This window comes from Phacochoerus africanus, chromosome 2 (assembly GCF_016906955.1).
Source record: "Phacochoerus africanus isolate WHEZ1 chromosome 2, ROS_Pafr_v1, whole genome shotgun sequence".
Lineage (NCBI taxonomy): Eukaryota > Metazoa > Chordata > Mammalia > Artiodactyla > Suidae > Phacochoerus > Phacochoerus africanus.
Genome location: NC_062545.1, coordinates 188646465 through 188659086, shown reverse-complemented (window position 1 = coordinate 188659086; position 12622 = coordinate 188646465). Strand labels below are relative to the sequence as shown.

The 12622-nt window shown below is 32.4% G+C and overlaps 1 protein-coding gene across 3 annotated transcripts in view; it reads left to right on the top strand.

Moving 5' to 3' along the window:
• The window catches only part of EXOC5 (exocyst complex component 5), a 52678-nt gene extending 40409 nt beyond the window's left edge, over positions 1-12269 (top strand). Inside the window, exons 14-19 of one of the 3 annotated variants that reach the window (XR_007133196.1) lie at positions 882-1002; positions 2708-2794; positions 4607-4715; positions 4893-5108; positions 6049-7698; positions 10594-12269. Coding sequence is in view for 1 of the 3 variants with exons in the window: in XM_047767432.1 (XP_047623388.1) it covers positions 882-1002; positions 2708-2794; positions 4607-4715; positions 4893-5108; positions 6049-6237 (722 nt within the window). In the remaining 2 variants the exon portion in view is untranslated. Of the gene's footprint in view, positions 1-881; positions 1003-2707; positions 2795-4606; positions 4716-4892; positions 5109-6048 lie in introns of all 3 variants that reach the window. The other 2 variants (XR_007133195.1, XM_047767432.1) reach the window with 2 other exon arrangements.
• The last annotated feature ends 353 nt before the right edge of the window (positions 12270-12622 follow it).

The following is a 12622-nucleotide window of genomic DNA, read 5'->3' as shown; positions in this document are numbered from 1 at the left end:
TATTTTTTTCTCTTATAAGTTTGTGTTGGAGCCTTTAATTTTCTTACCAATTGGTGATTTTGTCATTTGTGGGAAAATAAAACACCTTTGTTTTCCATTTTTAAAACTTTGAAAAAATCACCATCCTGTAAAGAACTCTAGGTACTAAACTTTTATTTTCTCATTTTTAGGGGATATTTTCCCCAGACCCTTATGCCTTTCAATTTTAGCTACAAACATAAATGCCTGTAATTAACAGGGACTATTACTCTCTCTCACACACACAAAATAAAACAAATCTGCAGAGGTCAGCTGTCTGCTTTGGGGAGTTGCTTGAATAAAGTGCTAAAAATCAGGATTTATTCTGTTGACAGTGAGGAGACTTTGAATATTTTTGAGGAAATAGTAGAGAACATGGTGGTATTAAGTTTAATAAGTACATTGTTATGGCAACAATAAATGACATAAAAAATAAGGATATTTTAACCAGGGTACTAGTGAAAAAATTATTTTAACTGTTATCAAAGATAATAAGGCTTGGTTATAAGAAAAATGGTAGAAGTATATTTATGGCTCACATGAATCATTGGGCATAAAAGGGTGATAAAGGGAAGAGGAAGGTATAGATTCATTTATTGATTTTTGGGGGAGTTAGCAAATAGTGACGACTTGAGTAGATGGTGAAAATTTGGGCATAAAAACTTGGAATGAATTTTATTAAGTTATTAACAAGCTTATTTTACTCTTTTGTCCACAAAAAATATTGCTGATTTATTGAAACAGCAATTACTTTTATTCCTGTTGTATATCTAACATATTGTATAAATCCACGTTCTTTTTTTTATTGCTTAGATGATTTCCTTCAAGTATGATTCTAACATATATATGCCTTCCAACTTTAGGAATCCCTTCTTCGGATTCTAAGAATGCAAATCTCTATTTTTTGGATGTTGTGCACCAGGCCAATACTATTTTTCATCTTTTTGACAAGCAGTTTAATGATCACCTTATGCCACTAATAAGGTTGGTTAAATTGTCTGACTTTCATTGGTATGTCAGTGAATATTTTAATATTTTACATATCTTCTGTTAAATTTTATTTTATGTTTATTTCTTTTTTTTTTCTTTTTTGAGCCGCACTTGTGGCATATGGAAGTTCCTGGGCTAAGGGTCGAATTGGAGATGCAGCTGGCAACCTCCACCACAGCCACAGCGATGCAGGATCCAAGCTGCATCTGCGACCTATGCTGCAGCTTGCAGCAACTGCAGATCCTTAAGCCACTGTTTGAGTGAGGCTAGGGATTAAACTCCCATCCTCAAAGACACTAGTCAGGTTCTTTACCCACTGAGCCACAGTGGATGGGAACTCCTCTTTTTGTTAAATTTTAAAAATAATAGCTCTTCATTAAAACATCAAACAGGACAGGAGGGTGTGAAATTAAACATAAAAGTCCTTTTACTTCTTTCTTGCCTGTTTTCTCTTCCTACTGGGGTATTAATTTTGTTTTATTTAAAAGGATTGAATGTGTCATAATCCTAAATCTGATATGAAAGAGGACTTCTAGCTTGTGCTCAGTTATAATAAAAAGATGTACAACAAAAATTTTATGATATCAGTAGGACAGGTTTTGATGAGATAGTAAGTAAGGTTTGGTTTCTGTCTTCCCATCAATTTATGTGAACTTTTAAAGCATGTGAGGATTAAATAAGGTAGAGAACATGCCTTAGATAATTGTATGTGTAATAATGCTATTATTAAAGATGAAAAATATTTATATAAAATTCTAGACATTTTTTAAAACATTGATATGCCAAGAATCATTAGTTTAGAAACTATTTCAAAAGTCACTTGTGATCTCTGAATCACTTTTTTTTTTTTGGTCTTTTTTAGGGCCGTATCCACAACATATGGAAGTTCCCAGGCTAGCCGTCCAGTTGGAGCTGCACCTGCCGGCCTACACCACAGCCACAGCAATGTGGGATCTGAGCCGTGTCTGCCACGTACACCACAGCCGACAGCAGTGCTGGATCCTTAACCCACTGAGTGAAGCCAGGGATCAAAGCCATGTCCTCAAGGACCCTCGTTGGGTTCTTTACCACTGAGCCACAATGGGAACTCCCTGAATCACATTCTGAAAGATACTTTTTAGCTGTACTGCCACATAGCAAAGAATTCACATAACTATTAGGATTGCGTACTCCTTAATATTTTGACATTTAGGTAACATTTAGAAGGCAAATATAACTACCAAGTTTTTTTCTTCGTTTTTTATTTTTTTAATATAGGAAAGTTAAATACAACTGGATTGGGTGTTAGTCTCCAAATTTTAATTAGTATCATTTACTATATTCTCAAGACTCTCTGACTTTTATTATTATACCAGAAATTTAATTGAAAAGGATATCAAATTATTTTATTCCAAAATTTCAAAATCATATGTTTATAAATATCTAAAGGGTTATCTCCTCAGGGATGAAAGGAAGAAATCTAAATCCTCCTCTTCCTTGTCTTTTACTGGTTAATATTTCCTAGTGTGACTATTATAATGAGTTGAGCATAATGGAATACTGAATAATTACTGTTTATAAGCCTCTTGAATTTTTAAGCAAATCAAAATAATAATGTGTTTATCTCTCTGTATATGTAAATACACATATGCATTTGAGAAACTTTTAGAATTGTAAGGCTACTAATGTGACTTCTTTTCCTATTTAAACATTTCAATAGCTCTTCTCCTAAGTTATCTGAATGCCTTCAGAAGAAAAAAGAAATAATTGAACAAATGGAGATGAAATTGGATACTGGCATTGATAGGCAAGTTGTTAGTTTTCTTATTTCTCTTGCATTTTTTTAAATTATAAAAACACTATTATAGTATTATAGCATGAAAATGATTTTAAAAGAAAAAAGTCTTGATTTATACCATTCTGTACTAACATTTTATTTTATGTTTTATTATGGTTGATTTACATGTTGTGCCAATTTCTGCTGTACAGCAAAGTGACTCAGTCAGATGTGTATATATACACCCACACATGCATGCTTTTGTGATAAGAACTGCCATAGAGTATGTGATACTCTATCATAGATAAAAAAGAGAAAAATAAAATTGAAGAATCAAACTGGAAAAAATTAAGGATATTGTAAAATTAATTATTGAGATTAGTTTATTGAAGAATTATATACTTAAAAGAACCCTAAAAACTGGTCTCTCCCTTTGTTTTAGTCAGGGCAACATGAGATTATACATGTTCAGAACTTCATTTCCTATAATTATAATGTGAACATATGCATTAGAATCATCACTTCAAGAAGTATGTATTTTCCTGACCTAAGTACCTTATAATTAAGTTGTTTCTTCTTCCTTTGCATCGTAATACCTGAGAATCGTATTTGGGAGTTGGAGAACTTGGATGCATTAAGCCTTAGAAAGTATAGAAAACATACAGAAACAGTGGTCTGTGCTGGCCTCTTGAATGTGAACTTGGAATTTTCTTTTACTCATGTACTGTGGGGCTAAGAGATGAGCTCAGAATTCACCTGTATCCCTGTTGGTATCTTCAGACCAGTATCCATCTACTGTTAGGCCAGAATCCCTTTGCCTTTGAAACTCACATCATCTTTCCTTTCTTATTGCTATTGTCTCTGAATAATTTATGTCAGTCCCCTACATTTATTGAGGATTTGAGCATCTGGCTTACCATTTTTCTTTTAAGCTTGTGTTAGGTTATTTCCACTGTCAGATGTGTGACTCATTCATTTTCTTGATCATCTCTGCTTTAGTTTCCTACTCCCATATCCTGTTAGGTCTTGATATCATCTGTAACAAAAACCTTGAATCTGAATATCACTCTCAAAGCCTCAAAACAGACTTCATATGCCTGTTTTCAGACCTAAGCAGGAACTTAAGCCCTGAAGATATTAAATCTTGCCAATCGATTAACTTTTTTCCAGCTTTATTTTATTCACTCGTTTACTTAGATTGCTTGGTCCATTTCTTTAATTACTTCCTTGTAATTACCCTAAAATTCATTTCCTTTAATCATAACTGCCTTACAGATCTTAAACTCTGGGTTAGTGTACATTCTTTGATTCCTATAACCAGATGGTTGATTGCTTTGGAGAATATGACATAACTCAAACATTACTGGTGCCATTACAAACCTATGCTCTCATTTCTCAGCTGGGTCTTCAGTACCACTTGTTACTTGTTCCTCCTCTTACTTGTCCTTAGACTGAAATTTCTTTTCTTCTCACCTGTTCTTCCAAACTTTGACCATTTTTCTTAAGCCTTTAATCTTACCCTCTTCCTAAGCATTCTTCAAATATAGTTGTTAAGGAAATAAATTAGTGACAGGCTTCTAAAATCTTTAAGATTTCCTTAAATAAAGTAATGGGCAAATGAATCTTTGCTCTGTGTTTTGAGCAGGAAGCTAATAAAACTAAGCTCTTTGATATCAAGACCTTAATTTTACTTTTTTTAAGTCTGAAGTATACCAGTAGTAAAATAGTTTTATGGTGACATGAAGTTAAATAATATAAGTTTAATTTAGTATAAATAATATAAATAAAAGCAAATATAAAGTAAGTTAAATGGATCAAATATGTGATTTTCTCATTCTCTAGGACATTAAATTGTATGATTGGACAGATGAAGCATATCTTGGCTGCAGAACAAAAGAAAACAGATTTTAAGCCAGAAGATGAAAACAATGTTTTGATTCAGTATACTAATGTGAGTAAAATGATTCAATATGCTAGTAAAAATATCTGCTTTATTAACATTTTCATTGTTTTATGCTATGCTCCAAGTTTTTTTCTTTTATGTTTAGAGATTAATGAGAAATTATATTTTCTCCTTAGAGAAGCTGATATACATTTCTATGTAATAAGTATAGAAAAAATTTTACAGGCCTGTGTTAAAGTCTGTGCTTATGTAAGAAAACAAGTGGAGAAGATTAAAAATTCCATGGATGGGAAGAATGTGGATACAGTTTTGATGGAACTTGGAGTACGTTTTCATCGACTTATTTATGAGCATCTTCAACAATATTCCTATAGTTGTATGGGTGGCATGTTAGCAATTTGTGATGTAGCTGAATATAGGAAGTGTGCCAAAGACTTCAAGGTATGTATTCACAAATATCAAACTTGTAAATAGGCTCAAGAACGTAAGTCAGATCATGAAAAAATGTGTATGACTTATAATCATTAGTGGAAAGTTTATAAGTTTTGTTGGTATTGTAGTAAGACAGACCTAACATTTCCTAACTGAAAAAGTATTGTTCCAATCATTTTTTTGATATTAAAACATTTTTGCTTTGAGTTTTTTTTAGACAGGGCTATATTTTAGTTCCACAAGCCAAGTGACCTTTTTAACATCCATAACTGATGCTGTATATGTGCATATATCAAGAAAATATGTTCTTGGAGTTTCCATCATGGTGCAACAGAAATGAATCCGACTAGGAACCATGAGGTTGCGGGTTCGATCCCTGGCCTCGCTCAGTGGGTTAAGGATCTGGCTGGCATTGCCATAAGCTGTGGTGTAGGTCGCAGACGCTGCTTGGATCCTGCATTGCTGTGGCTTTGGCATAGGCCAGTGGCTACAGCTCCGATTCAACCCATAGCTTGGGAACCTCCATGTGCCACAGGTGTAGCCCTAAAACACACACACAAAAAAAAAAAGAAGAAAAGAAAAGAAAATATGTTCTTTCTTCATGTACGTCTTTCTGAAACCAGTTTCCCTTAAGGTTTAAATTATTTAAGAAAACCGTTAAATTAATGATAACTAGTTCTAGTCCACAAGAGTATAATGATTATTACTATTTAAGAAAACTGAAATAATATGAATCTTACCAGAAAGATTATAGTGAGTTTATATAACATCTGAAGTATTTGAGTTTTAGTACTTCAAGAGCTTTTAAAAATTCTGAAATATTCAACTGTCTAACATTACTAAGTCCTAACTACCAAGTATTTAAGTGAGAAGAATTTACAAACAGAGAGTAAAACTAGAAATTATTTTGTTTCAATATAATTTTTGTCCTTCTCTTATTTCAATTCAGATTCCACTGGTATTACAGCTTTTTGATACTCTGCATGCACTTTGCAATCTTCTGGTAGTTGCCCCAGATAATTTAAAGCAAGTCTGCTCAGGAGAACAACTTGCTAACCTGGACAAGAACATTCTTCACTCCTTCGTACAACTTCGTGCTGACTATAGATCTGCCCGCCTTGCTCGACATTTCAGCTGAGGTTGAATTTACAAGGGAAATGTGTTGTACTTCAGCAGGTCTTGGTTGACAGAAAGCACAGGAGGTTTCTTATGACACAGCCAACATTTTATGGAAAAATGACTGTTTGGAAAAACAGCAGCCATATTTTCCCTTGAGATTTTATTTGAAATTTGGGCTCTGCTTAACCATATTTTGCTTTTTTCCCTTAAGTTGAACTTAATTCCATTTTTGAACTTAGAAATTTCAAATTCTGTGAAACTACATGTCATTGTTTTCATCCTAGAAAATGTTGGTGTCAGAAGGCAGATGAGATGTTAACAGTGTTCCAGTTCATGTTCTTTAACATATTCCATTGGGAGATTCCACCATCCTGTTTTGCACTAATAATGGGTAAAATACAGCAGAACTGCATTTATTTATCAATTTTTAATGAATTTTTCAGCACTGGTAATTGTTAATCGAGTTATTTTAGGTTTTCCTGGAGAACATTTTTCTCTTTCAAAAGGTTAACATTTGAGCATAAATTCTATAGTTGGTTGATTGGATTTTTTCTGAAGTACAGAAAAAATATTATATTTAATACTATTCCAAGGAAAATGTTGCAAACAAAACTAAAATGATGAAGTGTTTTAGGTAGGTATTAGCACTGGATCAGAATACATCTGCTTTCTGGGTTAAAAAAACTTAAAGTTTACAATTTCTTATTTGGTAAACAGATTTTAAGCCAATGCTAGTAAGAAATTAATAAAACTACCTTATTTTGTATTTCACTTAAGATAAGCTGGAAGATCTTAACTAAAGAACCATAAGGAAAGTAAAAAGTGAGGTATAGTCTTAATGGTACATATGGGAAGTATTGACCATGTTTAGCAGCAGTGTAATCCTTTAAGATTTCTGTCTTTATGCTAAACTGGAATAAGAGTGAATGGCTAAACATGCAGGTAGTCTTCTATTTTAAGAGGAGTTGGGAATTGATAGCATTATATATTCTGAGTCTTGAGATGAGCTTTGCAAGGACTAGTTGCTTTTTAAATCTGTAGTTTCTGTCATTACCTTTTTCAAGGCATTTCTTAAAGTGATTCCTACTGAATGTAGTTAATTGAATTGGCTTAATATGGTGACATAATAAATCACTTATAAAATTTTAAACATCAAGTGGAAATTTAGAAAGGCCTTTACTCTGAAAACTATAAACTTGCTGTGTGAGAATGCGTTCTTAGCTATATGTGGTATTTAAGTTTCCGTTGTGTTGTCCATAGTCTTCCAGGAACAGATAAACTTTAATGTTCAACTCATTCTTGGCTTTTTTTTTCTTGAATGTAGACTTTCTGGCCTAATTTTGGAAAATTACTTTTAAGAATATGTTTCTGAATATTCATCAACTTTACCAAAATTTCCAGGTCCAAAGCAAATTAGCTACCGTTTAAGTTACTGTTGACTGAATTTTCTTCATTTTCTGTTTAGCCCAGTGTTATCAAGGTAAGCAAGAGAAATGAAATATGCCAACTTTTATCAAAGCATTTTAGGAAATCATGGCAGCTTTAGAAGGCTGTCTAGTTTTCTATTCCTTAGCCGAAGGAGAGCCAGAACAGGCTTTGGATACTAGAGAAAGTCATAGGCTTGTACTTTTGCCATTTTAGAAAGCTCTGATGTGAATTCAAATTATACCTCTGTTACTTAAAAGCCAACAATTTTAAAGCAGTAGTTCTACTGGCCATTTGAACTCTTTGTACACACTGTCAATTTGTTTAAAAAAAAGGGGAAAAATGATCAAATAAAACATAAAACATTTTAAAGACTTCCAAATCAGAGAAGTGCTTCAGATTATTTTGTTTGGATTCATTTTTAAGATGTAAAGCATATATTTGTGGCTTCGATATTTTGTTTATTATTTTCGTGTTTGAGTTCTGTGCAATATTTTCTATTATGTCCATTGATAGGACAGTAACAAAGAAAACTCATAAGTGAAAACTTAATTTAGAAGTGTTAACATTAAAGCTCAATAAACAAATTCCCTGCAATTGTTTTTTTTTATTTCACTCTATTTTTAGATATTAAGGACATCCATACCGAATGTTATAAATTATTATTTAAACTTTTAAGATGTTTGTTATTTTTCATAGCATAGGTAGGTCTTCTCACTTCCTTTTTTTAAGTGGAAAAAATACTTGATTATGTAACCCAAATTAGAAACAGATTTTCTTTATCTAAGAAAAAAAATTGTCGTCTAAATCAATATGCATTCTTTGCATTCAGTTTTTAAGTATTTTTTCATATTAATGGACACTAAAACTTTTGTCCAAAATATATTGCTCAAAAGAGATGATCAGTAATTAAAATGTTTTTAATATGCACATGGTAAAAATTTTAGATGGCAATAATGGAACTTGGTATATTAGTAAGTTTAGCCAACATTTGAATAAGGAGAATCTTTATAATATTCCATGCTTTTATATGAGCTAACATGCAATGTTGAGATAATGTTTTGAAGTTGAAAAATATGCTCTAAAACACCATGTTTTTAGAAAATGTAGAAACACTGAAGAAAAGGATTGAGTGTATTATATTTTCATAAGATAGTACCGAAAGTGAAATACAGAACACAGATTTAGAAGGAAGTCTAGCTTCTCTAAGTTGTGATACTGAAAATGACAGCTAACAAAAGCAGATGAACACTTAGGAAGAATTATTAAATAATGACTGGATGCATCTTTTAAACAGTTGACTACCTGACTATTCCAAGACAGTCAGCAGCCTCATTTTGATATCACCATGGTTGTAAGTCCCTAGCACCTTTCTTGTTTTAAAAAGAGCTTCTAAGTAAGTTAATTTATGATACATTATAAACCGTTCACTTTCCCCTTTCACTTTAAGTATTGCACTATCTGAGTATCAACCTTCTGTCTCACAGTAAAATAGTTAATTATCAGCCAGTAGATTGATTCACAGTAGGGAATTTACTGCTTCCTTAAAATACCTTTTCCTCATCTATGATGGCGAATATTTAAATATATGTAGATAAGGAGATTTTTGTTCCTGAAATGGCACAAAACCCCTTAAGGTAGTCCTGTGTTTAAAGAAGTGCCTCAGATGTGCTTGAACTGCATGTAAGATTAAGCAAGTTTCATTGAGTGCATCTGGGATTTAACTTTTTTTTTAATGCAAAAAACTTTTAAGTTTTACACATATGTATTACCCATAAACTCAGAGTTGTGAGATGTTTTCAAGAAGCATAGTGATTTCTCCTGATTTCTAGTGAAGAATTTGACATACAAAGTATTCTGTGTTTTCATCCAGTTAGTTTATTAACTATGTTCATTCAGTTCCCATAGAACTTCTCTCTGCTTGAGAAAGTCGGTCCTGAAATACACTGGGTATTTTGGCGGAAAGGACCAGTCCATGTTTTTACTGTAGATAATACCACATAAAGTAAAACAGCATTTAAAATTTTTTTCATGCATAATAAAGATAATTATAGCTACATTTATTAAGTCCCATGCACTGTGCTAATAGGCCTTTGCCTACATTATCTCATTTGATTTCAGAGTCACCCTAGGAGTAGGATACTATTATTTATCTTCATTTGACAGCTGGAACACCCAGTGCAAAAAAAGCTTTAAGTAGATCTGCATAAGATCTATAGCTAAATAAAAGGCTCAGATTGAAACCTGAATCTTTCTCACTCACTCCCTATGTTCTGTACACTATTCTCCTTATGTAACATTAAGTAAGTCTTTAGTTTTTAGGCTCATTAGTTTTTCTTAATCTAATTATCTTTTCATCCAGTGTTTGGTTCTCATTGTAGTGTTTTGATTATGAAGTTGATATACAGGGCTAATATCTAATTTACTATTGGAAATTTTTTTTAATGTGTCCAGTGTGGTCATAATTTTTAAATTGGTTTTTAAATTTTTATAAATGGTCATGAAATTTTAATTATTAAGTTTGTACCTACTAGAAATCTTTCCATCAGAAAGCACTTTAATGATTATTGTTTTGCATAATCATAATACTATTTCTGAGTAATAATTTTTGCAACAGAAAATTCAGGTATTTTGTATCATATTTTGTAACATGGAAGTGAATGACAACTCTACCTTGAAAGTTGGTAGAGCTGAGGAAATCAATATTTTTTCTTTGAAAAGCAGACCATTTTCATGTCATAAGTTTGCCAATTCAGTTGATTATTTAGTGCATTGGTAGTTGGTAAATGGTTGATGCTGGAGTAAAAAGCAGAAAAATATGCTCAGTGTATTAGCAATATATAGTGATTTTTCAAGTCATCAAAAATTGCATATTTAATCTTTTAAAAATTTCCTTAACTCTTTAACTTTTCTTCCTGCCACTGATCAGTCTTTCTTTTTCCAAATTTAGGGGAGAAGCAGCCCTCAAGTGTATATAGGAGAGAAACTTGACACATTAGAGAGTAAGAATTTTAATTGGTGATTTGGAGCAGCTAGGTTGATAACTCTGGGCTTAACAAGATTGATATTTTTAAACTAGGCCCTGCGTACTTTAACATTGTTATCTGGGAGGTAACACTAAACTTCATTTCTTGGGATGAGTAAACACTTTGGGGGGAGAGACAAGTAATTAACCATACTTGCTCATTTTCTAAGTGGTTTAGAAGATGCGGTCTGCCTCACCATACAAAGCCAATTTAAATATGAATATATCACCATCATACTCCAAACAGCAAACAACCTCAGAGGAAAGTCATTTATTCAGAAGGCACAGAATTGCGCTAGACAGCAGTGGTGCATTACAAATATATAATTATTTGCACTAATATTTGAGCAGGTGGAATGGATTAGAACATGGTCAACATTATGCTGCTGATAACATGTATTTTTCTATATTAATATGTACTGTGCAACATGTATTAAAATTGTCAATAATTCATTTTAGCCAGATACTAATATTTATATTACTGTGTTGAAGAGACAGTATCCAACTGAGCCACTTTCAATTTAAAAGTCTGAAACTAGAATTAAGTTTACTTTCAAAAACCACTTAAATTACTTTATAATCATTGGAAGATCAGTAATATATAGAATTATCAGTGACTAGTGACTTAATAGGAAGAAGTATGGAGGGTTAAGAATAGGGGTAAGAATCTGGAATGAGTAAAGTTTCATTTTTAGCTCAGATGAGTTACTTCCTTTTGTTTTCAAGACTGTTTGGCAATCTTAAATGAAGGAAAATGTCTTTCTTCCAGAATGTCTTCATATTAATAAACTAAGTCTGAAGATTGGATGGAACCAACTCCAAGGAATTAACCTCCAATGGTGGACTTTCAGATTTTTTAGATTAAACTTTGAGAGGTAGGAAGCCTTCTTGATGTCCCTAAAATCTTAAATAGGCAGGTGCCTTGGAATAGGGCCATTCCTTTTTACCTGTTATTTTAATCTTTATACTGTGAGTAAATTTGGTTTCTTTGATACTGTGAGTAAATTTGGTTTCTTTGAACTCTGGCATTTTGTTGTGGCAGTCTGTCAAACCTACAGCTTTTTGCAGAGGATATTATCCAAATAGAATCTGGGCAATGCCAAACTAAAGAAAACTAAAATTACCTCTCGGTATATTGTTTGCAAGTGCTGTGTGCTCTTCACATGAAATTATGTGAAAATACTTTATAAGTAAGTGCCTCTATATTAGGATTTTTCAGTAGAATGTATTTTTAATTTTTGCCACAAGGGGGAGAAGTTATTTTTATGGTAATACTTTTTTATTTGATAAAAAATAGAACTCACATAGCTTCTCTCTACTGAACAGCACCTATGAACATGCCACTATCTTAATAGGAAGAGAGAGAGAGAGTGTGTGTGTGTGTGTGTGTGTGTGTGTGTGTTTAAGATTCTTAAAGTTGTGTGAGAAGAATTTCTGGGTGAATTAATGACAAAACTAAAACGGTTTTGAAGACCATGTATATGCACAGTGGACATAGGAATTGGACAGAATTCATCATTATTAAAATTGTTTTTTTGGAGTTAATATATCTCATTGAATTCCTTTATCAACTCTGAGAATAATAAAAATCTATTGATTAATTTTCTGCTTTTTGCTTTTTAAAGGAAAAGTTTTTGAAACAATCTCTAACTTACAGAAAGGTTGTAAATATTGTGCAAATAAAATTTTTCCACTTTGAGAATAAGTTGCTGTCATGATGTCCCATCACCCTGCAATACTTTTCTGTTTCCAAAGAGAAGTAATTCTCCTATATAGTAGCCACAATGCAGCTATCGGAATCAAGAAATTAACATTGATAATATTACTCCATCTAATCGTAAGATTCTGTTCAAGTTTCACCAATCATCCCAGTAATGTTTTACAGGGATCCACTTAAAATATGTGTTGTCTTAGGTTGTATTTCTAGTTTCTTTCACTCTTAAATAGTTCCTCG